Source organism: Nuphar pumila, chromosome 4 (assembly GCF_984573655.1).
Source record: "Nuphar pumila chromosome 4, dmNupPumi1.hap1.1, whole genome shotgun sequence".
Lineage (NCBI taxonomy): Eukaryota > Viridiplantae > Streptophyta > Magnoliopsida > Nymphaeales > Nymphaeaceae > Nuphar > Nuphar pumila.
The window spans coordinates 25266254-25285088 of NC_143252.1; the positions used below are offsets into that span (position 1 = coordinate 25266254).

The 18835-nt window shown below is 42.6% G+C and overlaps 1 protein-coding gene across 3 annotated transcripts in view; it reads right to left on the reverse strand.

Moving 5' to 3' along the window:
• The window catches only part of LOC149839685 (SET domain-containing protein), a 107573-nt gene that overhangs the window by 66942 nt on the left and 21796 nt on the right, over positions 1–18835 (reverse strand). For all 3 annotated transcript variants that reach the window (XR_016431342.1, XM_090002747.1, XM_090002746.1), the window contains exon 7: positions 6364–6433. Coding sequence is in view for 2 of the 3 variants with exons in the window: in XM_090002747.1 (XP_089858873.1) it covers positions 6364–6433 (70 nt within the window). In the remaining variant the exon portion in view is untranslated. The remainder of the gene's footprint in view (positions 1–6363; positions 6434–18835) is intronic.

Here is an 18835-nt window from a genome sequence, read left to right on the forward strand (position 1 = left end):
TCTATACTTATCCAATTTTTTTAAAATCTCAAATTTAACTAAATGTGAAAATGCACGACATTACAACATATATAGGACCTAGTTAATAAAATACAAATTGTGTGTTAAGATATCATTGGGAACTGCCTTCAATGTAACAAAAAAAAATTGTTTTGGTTCGGGCCGGATCCGGACCCGACCCAAACCACCGCCACTCGCTGTCTCTTAAGACAGCGAGGCAGGCGGGAGGAGGGTTACGAAACCCCCTCACCGCCTCTCGCCCTCTCGTCTCTTCCCGACTCCCTCTCTCGCTCATCCACCGCCGGCGACTCTCGATAGCCGCCGCCACCGACGTCGGCGACCCCTCCTTTCTCTCCGGCGAGCTTCCCCCGAAAACCACCTGGTATGCCACTGTTTCCCCTTTTCCCTCTCAGTTTCTTCTCTCTCTCTCCCTCACTTCTCTGTGTGGCCACGGGAGGGGACAAACCCCCTCCCTGTGCCCCCTTTTAGCAGGGGTGGTGCATGACACCCCCCTCTTTGCGTCTGTTACGGTAGGGGAGGGGCCGAGCCCCTCCTCCCTGTTCTCTGCTACGGTAGGGGAGGGGCCGAGCCCCTCCTCCCTGTTCTCTGCTACGGCAGGGGAGGGGCCGAGCCCCTCCTCCCTGCCCCCTTCTTGATATGCCAGCAGGGGCCGATGGCCCCTGCCTTTTTTATTGTGCTAGCAGGGGCCGATGGCCCCTGCCTTTTTGATATACCAGCAGGGGCCGATGGCCCCTGCCTTTTTGATATGCCAGCAGGGGCCGATGGCCCCTGCCTTTTAGTTGTGCTAGCAGGGGCCGATGGCCCCTGCCTTTTTGATGCGCCAGCAGGGGCCGATGGCCCCTGCCTTTCTGTTGTGCCAGCAAGGGCCGATGGCCCCTGCCCTTTTTTGTCTGCCAGCAGGGGCCATAGGCCCCTGCCTTGCTGTTTGCCAGCAGGGGCCATTGGCCCCTGCCTTTTTGTTTGCCAGCAGTGGCCATTGGCCCCTGCCTTTTTGTTTGCCAGCAGGGGCCGATGGCCCCCTGCCCTTTGCGCGCGGGCCTATACCCTTGGCCAACAGGCCCGGGAAATCTTTAGAAGCTACATCGTGATGGGGACAGATCATTACAATTGTTGGTCTCCAACGAGGAATTTCTAGTAAACGTGAGTCATCTGCTCGCATTGACTACATTCTCCTTTAGGCGGCAAGGCTCATTTTGGTCCTGCTTTATCCTTTTTTTCGGGTCATTTGGGATGGTTGGCCCCAACCCTATGTATCGGAGAAGTCGAGTCTTTGCCTTGCTTTTGCTTTTGTCTGGGTTTGCATGTTAATATCGCATATTTGCAGCTACGACGGATCCCACTCGCGCTCCGCGACCCGAGCCGTCAATCGTGTACGTCCGCAGACGTCAGCAAGCTCGTAACCCTCCAAGCTAGGGGAAGATTGCACAGAAGACTTGGACAATTGAATTAAGTTCAATTAACTAAAAAGGGACCATTAAATAAATATATATATATATATTTATACTAGTACGCATTTAACTCAAGGACGTTGTTTCGCGATCCTTGCCCTTTACCTCCTGTCAGTCTTTACTTGCCGTCGTGCATCGCGTCGAGGTTTCGCGTTGCACTCCTGCTTACAACTTTTACTTGTCGTCGCGCTTTGCGCCTAGACTCTTGCTATTGCAGATGACGTGCAGGTTCTTGCTCTTTGCGGATGCCTTAAAGGCATCCTCGTGGAGGATGCAAGGGGCATTTACCACTCTCCCTCTTGGGACAAGAGTTTTGTCGGGAGCGAGCGAACTTCTTAGCGGGTGTTCTGTTGAGAAACCCGTATCCCGTCTATCGAGGCCGGTATCGAGTCATGCGAGACATGTAGATACCCCGATAGCGGATGTGATTCGAGATAATCACATGCATAATGTTGGCACAAGGTACTGCTGTTTCAAAGGATAAAGTAAAGTAGATAAACTTTACATCTTTGTGAAACACTCCTGTTGAAGCTTCTGTTGAGGAACTATACCCCCTTCATCCTAAAGTACTTGTAGTCGTGCACGACACGTCTAGTACTGCGATGATCGGATGAGACGGTCGTGCGACCTCGATCAGTGCTAAATGCACAATGTTGTAATCACATAAATGGCCTCACATTCGCCTTCACAGGCAAGATGCTCGAGTGGTTTAAAGACCACAGCATAGAATGGGTCGTTAGTTAAGCAACCCCTAACGTACCTATTCGCTTCCATGTGTCTGTCAAGGGAGAGGACAGAGTGGTACAAACTCCAATGGACAGGTTGTTAACAACCACCCTACGGGCAACGATCCGGCTTCCCCAGTCATTGGAGTTAGGGGAAAGGGGCTACAATAGTTAGCTCAACACTTCTGCAGAAGTTGGATGCATCTGTGGCACTGCCTCTTTTGGGGAATCCTCTCTCGGCTAAAGTCGTCCCTTTGGAGCGGACTCAACTAGCTATTCGGGTTATTGAAAATACATAAAATAACAGACGCCCGAACTAGTTTCAGTTGTTTCTATATTTTGCCTGCGCGTACCCGCGGGTTAGTAATTATCGAAACATAAGGTCTGTCTACACTGGTCGTTGGGTCGTTTGACTCGCTTGCACTACTGATTCGCTTGCACTACTGACTCGCTTGCACTACTGATTCGCTTGCACTACTGATTCGCTTGCACTACTGACTCGCTTGCACTACTGATTTGCTTGCACTACTGATTCGCTTGCATTACTGACTCGCTTGCACTACTTGTTCGCTTGCACTACTTATGCGTTTGCACTAGTTACCTGTGTGCATTGCTTACCTGTTTAACTGCATATCTGCTTTAAACTGTGTAACCTACTGAATTAAATCTACATAATTCAGTTCCTGGTAGTCTCTCTTGTGTACCTACTAGTTTTTCGCGAAACTAACCCATTCTATGGGTACAGGTGATGATTAGGTACACCACAGGCGATGGTGCGATGGCAAGATGGCTTCAAGACGCTCTTCTTCCTGCTCTTAGCTCGCGTCCTGTTGTTTGGGGTTTTGTAACGGATTTTCCTTGGGATATCCGAATTTTGTGCTATTTGGAGAATTTCTTAAATGAAAGTGGCTTTTCCAAGTGTTTGCAAGTGGCATGGGTTGTGCGTTTTGGTTCTTTTAGCTAACGCGCCCAAAGTTGTCAGCTTGCCTTTCTGAACTTAGCAAAAGTATAGTCTTCCGTTGATTTCGTAAAACATCTCTGAGATGAAGAGATTCCTTTTTAGTCTCTTGTCCGTTTTTCTGAAAGGTTTGCAAGTTTGAAATTTTGGGGTGTTACATTCAACCTCGAGAAATTGGCCTGTTTTGAGTATATAAGGGTTTTATAAGAGTGAGAATTTAATTTTATGCATTAAGTAGAGATATTCATTAAAAAGAAATACTGATAATTAATTAAAGTTAAAAGGTCATTCATGCATGTTACATTGATTCATGCATCCCTAAAATGGTCAATTTAACATGAGATTGTTAGTTATTTGAATTGAATTGTTAATATTGTAAGTTTGTTCTTAATTTGTGATGTTTATAGAGTCTTCTTAAACTTATGTTTGATTTGATTTATGCTAATTTTCTTATTGTTGGATTTCAAGAGGGACTCGTACGAGAACTTCAGTTCTTACCCCTTTTTTAAAACTTTTTTTTCAAGTACTGAGACTCGGTGATGAAGGGACCAACTTACTAGGAGTGAGGGTTATAATACGGTGGCCCTAATTCTGACAGAGTTGAGAGTTTTTATTTTTAGGAAAATATGTTGAACCCTAAATGGGGATTATTTTATTAAATTCAATTCAATATAAATTCATGGTTTGATTTATTCTATGCGTAAAATGCTTGTTGAGTTGTGTATATTAAATATGTAATGTGCCAAATATGTAATGTGCCCCGAATCTCTGAGATATCATTTCGCAATGTTTTAAAATGATTTATTCGTTTCAAAAAAAATCCGTAAAATTTTTTAGGGTCAATTTGGGGTCGTTACACTTTGATCTTGTTATCATAGTCCTCATTGTAATAAAACAAAAAATGCACAACTAAATGCCTCTTATAGGCTTACAAACATACAAAGAATGTTCATACACAAAGGACCACTTATGGGCCAATACAAAACACAATCACAAATCCACTAAAAGGCAAGAACAAAACATAAAAAATATAAATATTATTGAGTGAAGTGCTTAAGACAAGCATACATAAACAAGGGGAGGGAACCCCTTTATATAGGCTTAAGAGAGCCCTTAGGGCCATTGGGATGCTCCCAACAGCTCTAATGGTCTTTGACCAAAAAACCTTTAAGCAATAACAAAAAGACATAAAAAATAAAAAGAAATCTATACAAAAAGACTAAACTGACCCTAATGGGCACAACCTATTACATAGACTGAAAAAACCAAAATACCCCTAATGGGTATTACCTAATACAACATTATAGAAATATATATACACATATTTATATGTATATATACATATACATACACATTATATAGGTGTATATCTATGTATATACACCAACTTTAACACTTATCACCACTTTTGTGTTTATTCTTGATTCCATCAAACTACTAGCCAAGCCCCTCTCCAATGATTACCATTAGCATAAATTGTGCCAAAAAGTATAATTAGCCCCATTAAGTTTGACAGGGATCAATTGAACAGAATCCTCCTTGTCCAATTCCCAGTACCCCTCAATCACTCAGACGTACAACCAATATACCTTTAATCTTCACTCATCAGCAAAGTACAAATTAGACCTCCAAACCAGCTAAAAAGTGAATGCAGCAAAATAGAGCTACCGCCAGCCATATTATGCCCCAAAACTAGACTTTACTCCAATATGACCACTCCAATCCCAAAAACAAGTCATTTTTTAAGCTTCTCCATAGAAAACAACCCACAGATATTTCCGTCTCCCTGTTTTCTCATCCTCTTCCACAAACGTCAGATATAGCTACAATCCAACAAAGGAATATGTCATATAGGTAATATGTGGGCATATATACTAGTACCCTAGCTTTTTTATAAAGAAAAAAAAGTGTTTGCATGTTCATTCACATGCATAGCCAAATCTCCACCCTAACCATGACACAGCTTTTTGTTTCCTTAGGTAATGCAGGTCATGAGCACGAACTGTAAAAGCCACATCACATGGCAACTATGCAGGGAAGTCCTATGACAAATGACTTAATGGGGACAAAGTCCACGCACTATTACAATGGAACTTATCCAATGAGGTCAATGTTTTTTCCAATATCTGTTTAGCAGTGTATTTCAAACACAACAGATGATGCCCATGATCTATGTCTCATATACCACCAGTAGTAATCTAATATCAGATGATACTTGCCTATTATAAATGCACTTTTTAGCAGCAGTTAATTTACACATAATGTCATACTGTTTCAACTAGCATCCTGGAGATGTGTCAAATGAGACAGCTTGACAGTTAGGCAGCATTATCATAATGAGGGGTTTGGCTTCCAATGTCATCGGATTATTCCCCACTTTTCCTCTGAGAGAGAGAAGGGTCATGTTTAATCCACAAACCCAGCGAACAGGCCCAACCTCACTAATGAATTGCTTTCCCTCTTGAAGAACAAAGATAAAGTCACATACCATGCACCACAATATTGGTGTTTCAAAGACCAGAAACTGAAGCTCATCTTGAGCTTCTAGTGGCATTTGAAATTTGAACAACAAAACAACATTCTTCTATGATTTTGTGAAAAGTCCACATTCGCAAAGAACCACCATAAATCACAATAAAGCATCAACAATGTTAAATGATTATGTAACTTACTAAAGTCAGGCTTCACATCTTTTCTAAAGGCCAAAGTTCAACAATATCCAACTTTATGGAGATTTCTAGTGTACACAAGTTCAAAAAATCTAGAGACCCAGGACAACGCAGCTCTCGATTGACTCATGACTAGGCTGGGACATTACTTTTTATTATATCCACACCTTACTCTTGTACAAAAGGAAAACATTTATACTCTATATACACTTAGAGAACCAATTACCTGATGGGTCAACCTGTAACAGCCATGTCAACTCATTCTTAATCTAAGTGGCAGAAACCTGGCCTACCAACTGGATTGACCAAGTCAGGCTGCTAAACCTGGTTGACTTAGGCAAGACACTGGGTTGACTTGCCGGGTTTCAAACACTACAATGTACCCCATTATTAAGAGAAATGCTGAATTATGAGACTTCTATAAAGTTAACTGAAGTTTCCACACCTCTTTTGAGTGAACCATGGTCTGAAGTTCATAAAGTTACCATGCTACAGGTTGATGAAAACCAAAGGTAAACCAGATTTTAGGTGAAGTTGCATACCCACTGCATATGCATGCATAAACTTTTCAAGCTCAAGAGGTCCAATAATTTGAGGGAAGACTTTCAGAGCCTGAAACAGTGCAAGAAGTAAAGTCATAAACTTATCAGCAAGCTAGCAATCAGCTAAACTATCATAAAGACCAAATTGGGAAAAGTAAAGAAAGATATTACGATTATGAGAGAGAGCATGCCATCACACAAACCAAACACGAAATATAACATGACAATACTTTGGCTTGTGCTCAAAAGTAACGTGTTTTAATAAATGAAATCTACATTTATACTATACATAATACATGTACACACACACACACACACACACACATATATATATATATATATATATATATATATATATATATATATATATATATATATATATATATATATATATATATATATATATATATATATAATACACATACACGCTCTTTGAAATTTCAAAACAGCTTTTAATTTATAAAAATGAAAAGCACGCCTCAAAAAATAACCATTGAAAGCACAAAATCTTCTTGTCTCAGAAAGATAGGATCAATTAGATTTTACTTTTCATTAAAGTTGTCGTTACATTTCTTCATCAGTCCTCCACGTGTGCGTGTTTGGGCATTGGTGTGTGAGGGACATGAACGGCTAGTGGCTAACCAAGTTAAGATTTTATCTAAGGTAATCCAATCCTAACCAAGGTTTACGTAAGCAAACCTGAGATTTTGATCAAGTGACTCCCAAACTCAACTGCCTCCAGAATGTCTAGACTGCAAAGTGTTAATGTAAACATATATGTATCTATATGTTTACATATGTATTTTTATACATATATAGTTTAGGGGTATTTGTGTCTTTTCAAGTGTACATTCAAAATAAGTGTATTTTCACCTTTTCCTTTTTTATTTTTATTATTTCTTTTATTGTAATTATTCCCAGCCTAGATGGGCTTTTTGGGAATTAGGTAGGGAATCGTTGGAAGGTCCCAAGCGCTCTCTATGAGCCTTCACAATGTTCACATGTATATAAAGGGGTCTGCCCCTCTCCTTACGTATGTAACTGAAAAGGGTTGTTTCCTAATAACATAGTTTTTTTTTATGAGTGTTTTCAGCCCTTAAGTGGCTTTTTCTTGTATAGAGAGTCTATTGACCCATAAGAGGTCATATTCTCAAAGTGTTCTCTTTCCCATAAGTGGCTCTCTAAAGCATTATCAATCAGTTTGTGACATGGTATTAGAGCTAAATCATTGCTTTGGTGATATTTAACTCTTCCTCAAGCATATTTGTAGTGTGAAGATCGGGTCTTACCTTGGAAAGTGTGCCTACCAACTTTCTTGAATTCTGGACAAAATGGTTTAATATGTCCTGGTTCTCCACAATTATGACAAAAAATATCTCTTCTTTTCTTTTTACTCCCTTTTCCCTCATACACACGATTCTTCCATAGTTATTGTTCCTATAAAAGTAGATATCTCTTCTTCTTTTTTCATCTCCTTTTCCTTCATACACACGATTCTTCCATAGTTATTGTTCTTATAAAAGTCCGGTGGTTTGTATGTATGAGTACTCACTCCCGACTTTGAAACGGCCAATACATTATCTTTAGCTTTTCTTGAAGACCAATATATCTATTTTTCGTTTTGACTCAATGAGTGAATACATGTCTAATGGCTTTCAACAACATCTAAGAGAAAATGAAATACTTCATCAACGGTCATGTGTTAATACACCACAACAAAATGGTTTAGCCGAAAGAAAGCATCAGCACATAATAGAAACCACTAGAACTCTTCTCATATCTAAGAGCGTTCCAAAATATTTTTAGGCTAAAGAAACTCTTAATGCAATATATCTTATAAATAGGTTGCACTCCTCAAAAATTCAAAAATTTTAACCATCTGAAAAGATTTATAAAGTCTCACTTGATTATCCTAGACTAAGGGTCTTTGGGTGTAGATGTTTTGTGACCACTCATAAAAATGATAAATTATCTCCTAAAGTCATCCCATGTATATTTTTAGGATACGGAGCCAAAAAGGATTTAGGTGTTATGATCTTAAAAATAATAAGTTATATATTTCTAGGAATGTGTGAACACCCCAAATTTTTCAAAATTTTGTAAATGTCCCCCTTTTGCCCCTGGCCCCCATTTTCTGGTTAATTGAATCGATTTTTATCCAAATTCCAGATTATTTCTCGGATTTACTTGAATCAAATCAATTTTCTACATTTAACTCAATTTCGGATCCGAGTCTAGTGTCAAAATCTAAATCTGAGCCTCGTTATCTAAGTTTTAAACCAAAATTTACAAAAATATCAAAAATAAATTTTGACAGGCTCAGATTGATCCATCCGGTATCCATTTGGATCCGCTGTCTCATATTTCTGGATTCGAGATCCAAAACTCGAATATCTCCTAAAAATCCGAACCCAAACCCGTTTTCTGAAGAAATTTCCACAGATCAAACCCGAATTCTCAGAAAAATACTTCTTTTGTAAAATATTCTTAAATTCCTCAAAATTTGTTTAAAAACCCATAGCTTTAGAGTTTTATTTCAAAAATAACAAAAAAATCAGAAAATGCCAAAAAAATGCAGAAAACACAAAGAAAATTACAAAAAAATGGTTTTAAAAACCCTTTTTGAGAAAAACTTTTAAAAAGACCCAGTTTATGGAAAATTTTGGAAAAAGCCCCTTATAACACTCGGTTTCAGAAGGTCGAGTTAGGGTTTTCTTCCAACCCTCTCTCTCTCTCCCCCGAAAGCTCTCGATGGATCCACCCTCCATCGATCTTCTTCCCCACGGGCCTCGTCCGCCCATCGCCAACCGCCCGCTTCCTCCTTCCTCAACCCTCGGATCATCCTCCTCCACGGATCGTCCGTCGATCCCTAACCTCCCCCTTTTTCTCGATGCTTCTTCCCTCTCTACATAAACAAAGCAACGAGAAATGAGAGGGGCATCTACGGTTAGCCACTTCACGATCTTCCCTTCCCTTCCCTTCCCTCCTATCATCAAGATTCCTGCAAAAACCCAGGTAAGAACTGTAATAAACCGAAAAAAAATAAGTTTGGATTCAGGTTGGATCCGGACCCGACCCGGACCCAAATGGAGGCACCGCCTCCCGTGTTTTGAAGACAGCGAGAGAGGGGTTTTGTCCTTTACTTTGTCGTCGCGCACCGCGCAAAGGTTTTGTGTTGCACTCCTGCTTACAGTCTTTACTTGTCGTCGCGCATCACGTAAAGGTTCTGCGTTGCACTCCTGCTTACAGTCTTTACTTTGTCGTCGCGCTTTACGTCAGGCTCTTGCTTTTGCATGTGTTGTTACTGCCTTGCTATTGCAGATGACGCTCAGGTTTTCGCTCACTGCATACGCGTTTGAGGCATCCTCGTGGAGGATGCAAGAGACATCTATCACTCCCTCTTGCAACAAGAGTTCAGTCGGGAGCTGGTGATGCACCTTCGTCTAAAGAAAGGGATACCTCGCAAGGATCCTGGCTCTTCGTGTGCGCAGTCCTGCAGAGTCGACTTGAGATTTTAGGGAGTTGTGCAAAAGCATCAAAGACTGCTCCAAATCGAAGCATTTGGAAGGATGTGACTGGCTGGTTTTGCTCGCCTTTTTGGCATATCTCAGGTGATCCCGAATTGGGGGTTCGAGCGAACTTCTTAGCGGGTGTTCTATTGAGAAACATGTATCCCATCTATCGAGGCCGGTATCAAGTCATGCGAGACATGTAGATACCCCGATAGCGGATGAGATTCAAGATAATCACATGCATAATGTTGGCACAAGGTACTGCTGTTTCAAAAGATAAAATAAAGTTGATAAACTTTACATCTTTGTGAAACACTCATGTTCAGGCTTCTATTGAGGAGTTATACCCCCTTTATCCTAGAGTACTTGTAGTCGTGCACGACACGTCTAGTACTGCGATGATCGGATGAGACGGTCGTGTGACCTCGAATAGTGAATGCACAATGTTGTAGTCACATAAATGGCCTCACATTCGCCTTTATAGGCAAGATGCTCGAGTGGTTTAAAGACCACAGCATAGGATGGGTCGTTAGTTAAGCAACCCCTAACGCACCCATTCGCTTTTGGTTGTCTGTCAAGGGAGATGACAGAGCGGTACAAAACTCCAATGGACAGGTTGTTAACAACCACCCCACGGGCAATGATCCAGCCTCCCCAGTCATTGGAGTTAAGGGGAAAGGGGCTACAATAGTTAGCTCAATACTTCTGCAGAAGTTGGATGCATCCGTGGCACTGCTTTTCAGCCTCTGGGGAATCCTCTCTCGGCTAAAGCCGTCCCCTTTGGAGCGGACTCAACTAGCTATTCGGGTTATTGAAAATACATAGAATAACAGATGCCCGAACTAGTCTCAATTGTTTCTACGTTTTGCCTGCGCGTACCCGCAAGCCAGTAATATCGAAACATAAAGTATGTTCGCACTAGTCGATCGCTTGCTTGCTCGGTAGTTCAGTATGCTACTTGTTGAGTTGTGCACGTCTGTTAAGGCGTTACTCTAGTTGGTTAAACTGCTTACGCAGTTCTTTGCGGAGTAATAAGGAGTTTCTCATACTAGTTAAATGCTTATAATAATAGCATTAAGCCAGTTGCTACATATTAGCATGTGACTTGCTTTATCCCTTGGTCAAACTGTTTGGTGCTTATTGTAGCGTAGCACTTGTTGGCTTGCACCTCTTATGATTGATGTGATTGCATACAACTCGTAATCTACGAACTGGTGGCAATTAGGATTGATGTGGCCGTTTGTCTTATAAGCTGCTTACATTTTGTGATATAACTGATGCCGTATGAGTGCTTATGAATGGCTTGTGATGCAATGGTTTATGTCTTACGATTAATTTAATTATTTGTTTATGGACTGAACCATTTTATGGTAATTATATGTTTTACGAGCATTGTTATGAGTGCTCGTCTTATTCAGATGTTTTGTTTGGCCGACGGGTAGAGTTAGTTACTCTTCGCCCAAAGAATCAACTTGATTGCCATATCTGCGTGTTTTCATGTGTCGTTTACGCATGCTTTGAGGTCCTATTTGAGGATTGCAATGTTCCTTGTGGCAATAACACGATGCGTAGTATTATATGCTTCTGTGTGATGTGATTGATATGCCACGTGATATGAAATGTTGGAAGTATGCGATAATATGTTGAGGGTTCATGGAACCTTAGTGGAGGAATGGGTGATCGTGTGTTTTGTTTTACTATGTGAAGTGATACGATGCATATTGCTGATATACATGTTTGTGCTCATATTGTGGCTACTGACCCCAAGAGCGGTCAATTGTTCAGAGCAGTCGATTGTATAGATGCATGTATCACTGAGTAGGGTGTCTGTTGAGGACCTGATCTCCAAAGGATTATCTGTGAGGGCGTGTATGATCAAGACCAGGTAACCCGCTAGTGGTAGATTCTCTGTGAGGATGTACATTGTCCGCGAACAGGTAGCCGCAAAGACGGCGAACTCCTGTGAGGAAGTGTATGGTCCAAGACCAGGTAGACCATCAGGGCGGAATTCCTTGTGAGGTTATACATTTTCTAGACCAGGTGATCCGGCATTGATCTTGTTGATTGTAATAGTAGCTATCGACCCTGAGAGCGGTCATTTGTGTTGATGCGTGTATCACAATGATTTTCATTGGATATGGCATTTGTTTGGGACCAATTTCCCAAAGGTTTCACTGTGGGGGTATGTATGATCAAGATCAGGTGACCCGGCTAGAGTGGGAGATTCTCTGTGAGGACATACACTGTCCACGAACGGGTAGCCGCAAAGACGGTGAACTCCTGTGAGGAAGTGTATGATCCAAGACCAGGTATACCATCTAGGGCGGTAATTCCTTTTGAGGTTGTACATTTTCCAGATCGGGTAATCCGGCTAGAGCGGTAGAATCACTGTGAGAATGTACACTGTCCACGAACGAGTAGCCGCAAAGACGGTGAACTCCCGTGAGGAAGTGTATGATCCAATACCAGGTATACCCTCTAGGGCGTTAATTCCTTGTCAGGTCGTATATCTCCCGGACCGAGCCATCCGACGTGGATCTTGTGTTTTTGCTTACCATAAAAAGTTATGGTGAGCTGTGATGTTCTTCTGAGATTGTTTGAGATAGCCAGTTATAAATTTATAGCTTCGGCTTTCTGTTTTAGCATGATTACATGCAGTACTCAGATGTGAGAATCAGATCGTTAGCAATTTGAGTTAGTGATTATGTTTTGGACCTCCTACGGAATGGTGGGCTTTTCTGTGAAAGTATGACGCCTTAGTGAGTCATAACCGGTGACAGTTGGCCGCGTAAGGCCTTGAGAGATGGGAATAGATTAAGGTTGTTCAGGACAAAGCGTTTGTTAGAAGTCGTGAGAGTGACAAACGATGTCCTGATACTGATTCAATGTAGAGACCCCGTTCTAGGAACGAGACCAAGCTTGTTGCGTGGTGGTTTACAGCTTACGATCAAATGGATCGTATGTTGCGTTTGTCAGTTGCACTGCTTCCTTGCTTTGAACTACTTACGCATCTGCACTGCTTACTTACTCGCTTGCATTACTTACGCATTTGCACTGCTTACCTGTTTAACTGCATATATGTTTTAAATTGCGTAACCTACTGAATTAAATATACTTAATTAAGTTTTTTGTAGTCTCTCTTATGCACCTACTAGTTTTTCGCGAAACTAACCCATTCTATAGGTACAGGTAATGATTAAGTACACTACGGGCGATGACGCGATTGCAAGATGGATTCAAGACTTCTTCTTCCCGCTCTTAGCTCGCATCCTGAACGCTAGGGGTTTGTAATGAATTTTCCTTAGGATATCCTAATTTTGTGAGTTTTGGTTCTTTTAGCTAACGTGCCCAAAGTTGTCAGCTTGGCTTCTGATTTAACAAGAGAAAATTATTCTGCTGATTTCATAAACAAACTCTGAAGGCAAGAGATATTTCTAGTCTCTTGTCTGTTTTTCTAAAAAAGTTCGCAAGTTTGAAATTTGGGGCGTTACAACTTGGTATCAGAGCTAAGGGAAGTAAGGATTCTTGACCATTGAGCATCCGCATCGCACTGTGAGTATACGATTTTTCTTGCTTTATGGATGTTTTTAGCGTTGTTAAGCTAAATGGCTAGACATGTTATGCTTATGTACCAGCATTGTTGGGTTTTTTTTAAACTACTCATGTTACGCATGAATAGTACAAATGTTTTTTGCTTCTTTTTCGAGTTTCCTCAGATTTTGATCTTTGGTATCCCTTGTTTACATCAAGGATGGTAAAGAACTAGAACCAAGATTCGGCTGACGAATGGTCAAATATTAAGAAAAATTACCCTGATTTGTATTTGTACTAATTTAGGCCAAGGTAATTTCGCGGACGAAATTCTTTTAAGGAGGGTAGGATGTAATAAACCGAAAAAAAAATTAAGTTTGGATTCGGGTCGGATCCGGATCCGGACCCGACCCGGACCCAAATGGAGGCACCGCCTCCCGTGTTTTGAAGACAGCGAGGGAGGGGTTTCAAAGAGAACCCGTGCCCCCTTCTTCCTCTCTCGTTCTCTCTCCCTGATACCCCCCGACTCTCCCTCGTCTTCTGTGATTTGCCGAAAAATCCTGTCAAGCCGATGCCGCCGGCGACAGCACCACCAGAGCCCACCCTCGCCGACGACAGCCTCCCCTCTGCAACCTCGCTGGCGATGCCTTTCTACCCGACGACCCCCCAGACTCGTTGTCGGCTGAGCCTCGCCAACTTTTGCAGCCCTAGTTCCCGAGGGCTTGTCGATGGCCTCTCGACCGGCACCCTCAGTCTCGCCCTGTTGCCGGCCACCTCCTTCCTTCTCTCTGCTGCGAAGGCGCCGGCGACGCCCAGGTACGCACCCACCTCCCCTCTTCTTTTTTCCTTCTGCCGCCTCTTCTTCTCTGTGAGGGGCCGACCGTCAGGGGGGCAGAGCCCCCTGCCGTCGCCTCTCATCGGCAGGGGGTTACCCTTGCCTTTGTCGGGATCGGCCGACAGGGGGCGCTGAGACCCCTGTCGTCGGCAGGGGGACTCCCCCCTGCTTCTCTCTTTCTCGGGATTGGCTGACAGGGGGGTTGAGCCCCTTGTCGTCGCTTGTTGTCGGCAGGGGGACTTCCCCCCTGCTTCTCTCTTTGGGATCGACCGACAGGGGGCTGAGCCCCCTGTCATCGCCACTCGTCTGCAGGGGGACTTCCCCCTTGCCTCTCGCTTTGGGTCTCCCCAAAGGGTGTTGCCAAGCACCCCTCGCCGTCTCCTCTCCTCTTTGTCTCCCTCGACCCTCCTGCTCTCGGGTCGGTGGACTAGAGCCACCATCGTGGTGACTCTGGATCTGCTAGGGAGGGAGGTGTTGAGCACCTCCCCTCGGTTGTTTTCCCCTTTTGGCAGGCGGCAAGGTTGCCGCCTGCATCACCTCCTCTGTCTAGCATAGGGCTCCCAGGGGAGGGCCCCTGGGTGGCCCTTGTGCCTTGGTCGGCAGGGTGGCAAGGCCCCCTACCTGCCGCTTGTTCAGGCAAGTCGTCGGCAGGGGTTGAGCCCTGTCACCTCCCTGAGTCTGGGAACCACGACAGGGGTCGAGCCCTGTCGCCATCTCCCCTTCTTTTTCTGTTTGGTGGACAAGGGTAGAACCCCTTCCACCTCCCGGTGTTCGGACAGGTCAACAGGGGCTAGTCCCTGCCATCTCCCTGCGTTTTTGGTTGGCAGGGAGTATTTAAGCCCCTCACTGCTTGTTTTTTTTTGCGCAGGAAAGGGGTCAACCCCCTCCCTGTGTCTGTGTTTCGTTGGGAAGGGGCTGAGACCCCCCTTCCTCCCTCTATTGTTCAGGGGAGGGCCGAGCCCTCCCTGTGTTTTGTTTCTGCTTGGCAAACAGGGGCTCATCCCCTGTCTTTGTTTCTTTTTGCAGGATAGAACAGGGTCGTCGCCGCTGCCCTTTTTCAGAGATGGCGGAGGACGGAGTCCCCTACCCCCTCTTTGCATTCTTGGAAGGCAGGGGCGAAGCCCCCTGCCTCCCCCTTAGTGGCTTGCAGGGAAGGGCCTCGCCTCCTTGCTCTCTTGGCAGGCAGGGCGAAGCCTCCCTCGTTGTTTTCTTCAGGCAAGGGTGCAACACCCTGCCTCCATGCTTCTCGCTGACAGCAGGTCAGTAGGGGCTCGTAGCCCCTGCTTCTTGCACTTATGGCAGGTGCACAAGGGCACGATGCCCCTGCCTCTGCTTCCCTTACGTCAGGACGGTGACGGTGACCCTGACCATCTATTTTGGTGTTAGCTTGCTAAGATCGTCACTTTTGCAGTTCGTACGATGGATCTTGCTCGCGCTCTACAACCCGAGCCGTCCATCGCTTACACTCGCAGACGCCAGCAAGCTTGCAACTCTCAAAGGTAGGGGAAGATTGCACAGAAGACTTGAACAAGTGAATTGAGTTCAATTAACTAAAAAGGATAATTAAATATATATATATGCATATATATATATATATATCATATATATTTATACGAGTACGCATTTAACTCAAGGATGCGGTTTCGCAATCCTTGTCCTTTACTTTGCCGTCGTGCACCGCGCAAAGGTTTTACGTTGCACTCCTGCTTACAGTCTTTACTTGTCGTCGCGCATTGCGTAAAGGTTCTGCGTTGCACTCCTGCTTACAGTCTTTACTTTGTCGTCGCGCTTTGCGCCAGGCTCTTGCTTTTGCATGTGTTGTTACTGCCTTGCTATTGCAGATGACGCTCAGGTTTTCGCTCATTGCATACGTGTTTGAGGCATCCTCGTGGAGGATGCAAGAGACATCTATCACTCCCTCTTGCAACAAGAGTTCAGTTGGAAGCTGGTGATGCACCTTCGTCTAAGGAGAGGGATACCTCGCAAGGATCCTAGCTCTTTGTGTGCGCAGTCCTGCAGAGTCGACTTGAGATTTTAGGGAGTTGCGCAAAAGCATCAAAGACTGCTCCAAATCGAAGCATTTGGAAGGATGTGACTGGTTGGTTCTGCTCGCCTTTTTGGCATATCTTGGGTGATCCTGAATTGGGGGTTCGAGCGAACTTCTTAGCGGGTGTTCTATTGAGAAACTTATATCCTGTCTATCGAGGCCGGTATCGAGTCATGCGAGACATGTAGATACCCCGATAGCGGATGAGATTCAAGATAATCATATGAATAATGTTGGCATAAGGTACTGCTGTTTCAAAAGATAAAGTAAAGTTGATAAACTTTACATCTTTGTGAAACACTCCTGTTGAGACTTCTATTGAGGAGCTATACCTCCTTCATCCTAGAGTACTTGTAGTCGTGCACGACACGTCTAGTACTGCGATGATCGGATGAGACGGTCGTGCGACCTCGAATAGTGAATGCACAATGTTGTAGTCACATAAATGGCCTCACATTCGCCTTTACAGGCAAGATGCTCGAGTGGTTTAAAGACCACAGCATAGGATGGGTCGTTAGTTAAGTAACCCCTAACGCACCCATTCGCTTCTGGTTGTCTATCAAGGGAGAGGACAGAGCGGTACAAAACTCCAATGGACAGGTTGTTAACAACCACCCCACGGGCAATGATCCAGCCTCACCAGTCATTGGAGTTAAGGGGAAAGGGGCTACAATAGTTAGCTCAATACTTTCTCAAAGCATATATTTATGCATTTGCATTCACACAAACATGATTCTTTGTGCATTTTAGACTTAGAATAAATTCCTAAATAATATTTTAGCAAAGCAAAAGGCATAAATTCGATCATTGGTTCGATTACCCCTGGTAAAGGCGTCACGAACGATTAAATCTCGTACCGACGAGCGAATCTCGTATCTCCATTTTCCCGCAAATATTTTAAAACAGAGGCGAGTGATTTTCAAAACGTTTCTTTGGTCAAATGAGACCTTGCAAAAGAGTTTTTCTCTCTTCTTTCTTTTCTTTTCTCTCTTCTTTTTTATCTTTTATTCCCCTTAAAAAAGGGAAGAGGAAAAATTTTGCAATGAATATAACGACATTACCACACCAAAACATTTTTAAAACAAGAAAATGATTTTGACATTACTACACCAAAAGATGAAAATGAATACAAGTTTTTAGAATTTTTTCTTGAAAACAATGTTTTACAAAATGAATATATTGATAAAATAACTTGCAATGAATATAACGACCCCAACCGATCTTTGCAAAAATAGTGGAAATTGTTTTTTAAACAAGTGCAGAAAACACTCCCAAGGATCCAGGGCACATCACAGATTTAATATACCAAACCACAAACCATACCGTGCATTGAATCAACTGAAATAATAAATCACACTTTATTAATTAAATAAATATTAAGTCAAAGGTCTGAAATATCAAAATCGTCTATATCAAATCATGCCATCCTATCATAACAAAGCCACTGGTCACAACACTCGTAGTCTCCAGCTAGCGAGTACAGGACATCATTGAGCATCTACGTCTGTAAATCAGTTTTAAGTTAGCGGGTAAGAACTGAAGTCCTCATACGAATTCCTCTAAAAATCCAAACAGTAAAAGAAATAGCATAAACAAATTCATGCATAAGTTTTAGAGAAATATCACAAGCTATATAACTAATCATAATCATTTTACCATTCAAGCATTTAACCAAATATCATGAAGAGTTAAAATATTATGCAAAGCCAAAAATACATAGATGCACGAACTAATGTTGACCAGTAAAATATGCATGATTCAATACACGTGCATGAATACCTTATTAAGTTATTTATCAAAGTTGTTTTTGCATGCATATACCTACTTAAATGTACACAAATTTAATTTTTACTTTTCTTTAAACTCATGGATATTCAAAACAAGCACAAATCCTGAAGTCCAAGTTAGGTTCTCAATTGTAGCTTAACACACAATTTATATTTTATAACTGGGTTCCAAACTTTTTCATCAACCGATATCAGGAATCCTCACCTTCCATCAAAACATTAGCAATCCTCACTTAATGTCGGAACATGAATGAAAATCCTCAACCATTAACGTCACTTTCTTGATATACCAATAACTACTGCTGAGTCAACAACAACACCCCTAAGTAAAGTATCTGAATCTCCTTAAAACTGTAGTCGGGAGGTGAACCACCATATCGGATTCATGGGCACAATCACACATGAAGTTTTAGTATTTTTACGGTCTCGATGATCATTATTTAAGATTCTCACATTGTTGAATGGACATCAAGGAAGAGATTAATTACATTGTTTGATCTCTTTTACCATTTCAAAACAAATTTCAAGTTTTTTAGGCAAGAACCATTTTGCAAATTTACATGCAAAACATACAATTTTGGGTCCCGACCCTTACAATTTAACTGTGTAATTAAATTTGGAAAACCAATAATTTTCAAAAATAAATTTTGCAATGCATAAATAAAATCAACAACACTGGAGCAACACATGCTCCTAGTCTACACGGCCCGTAGTGGTTCACATCTGACCACCAACATATCTCAACAGTGATTTATACAAA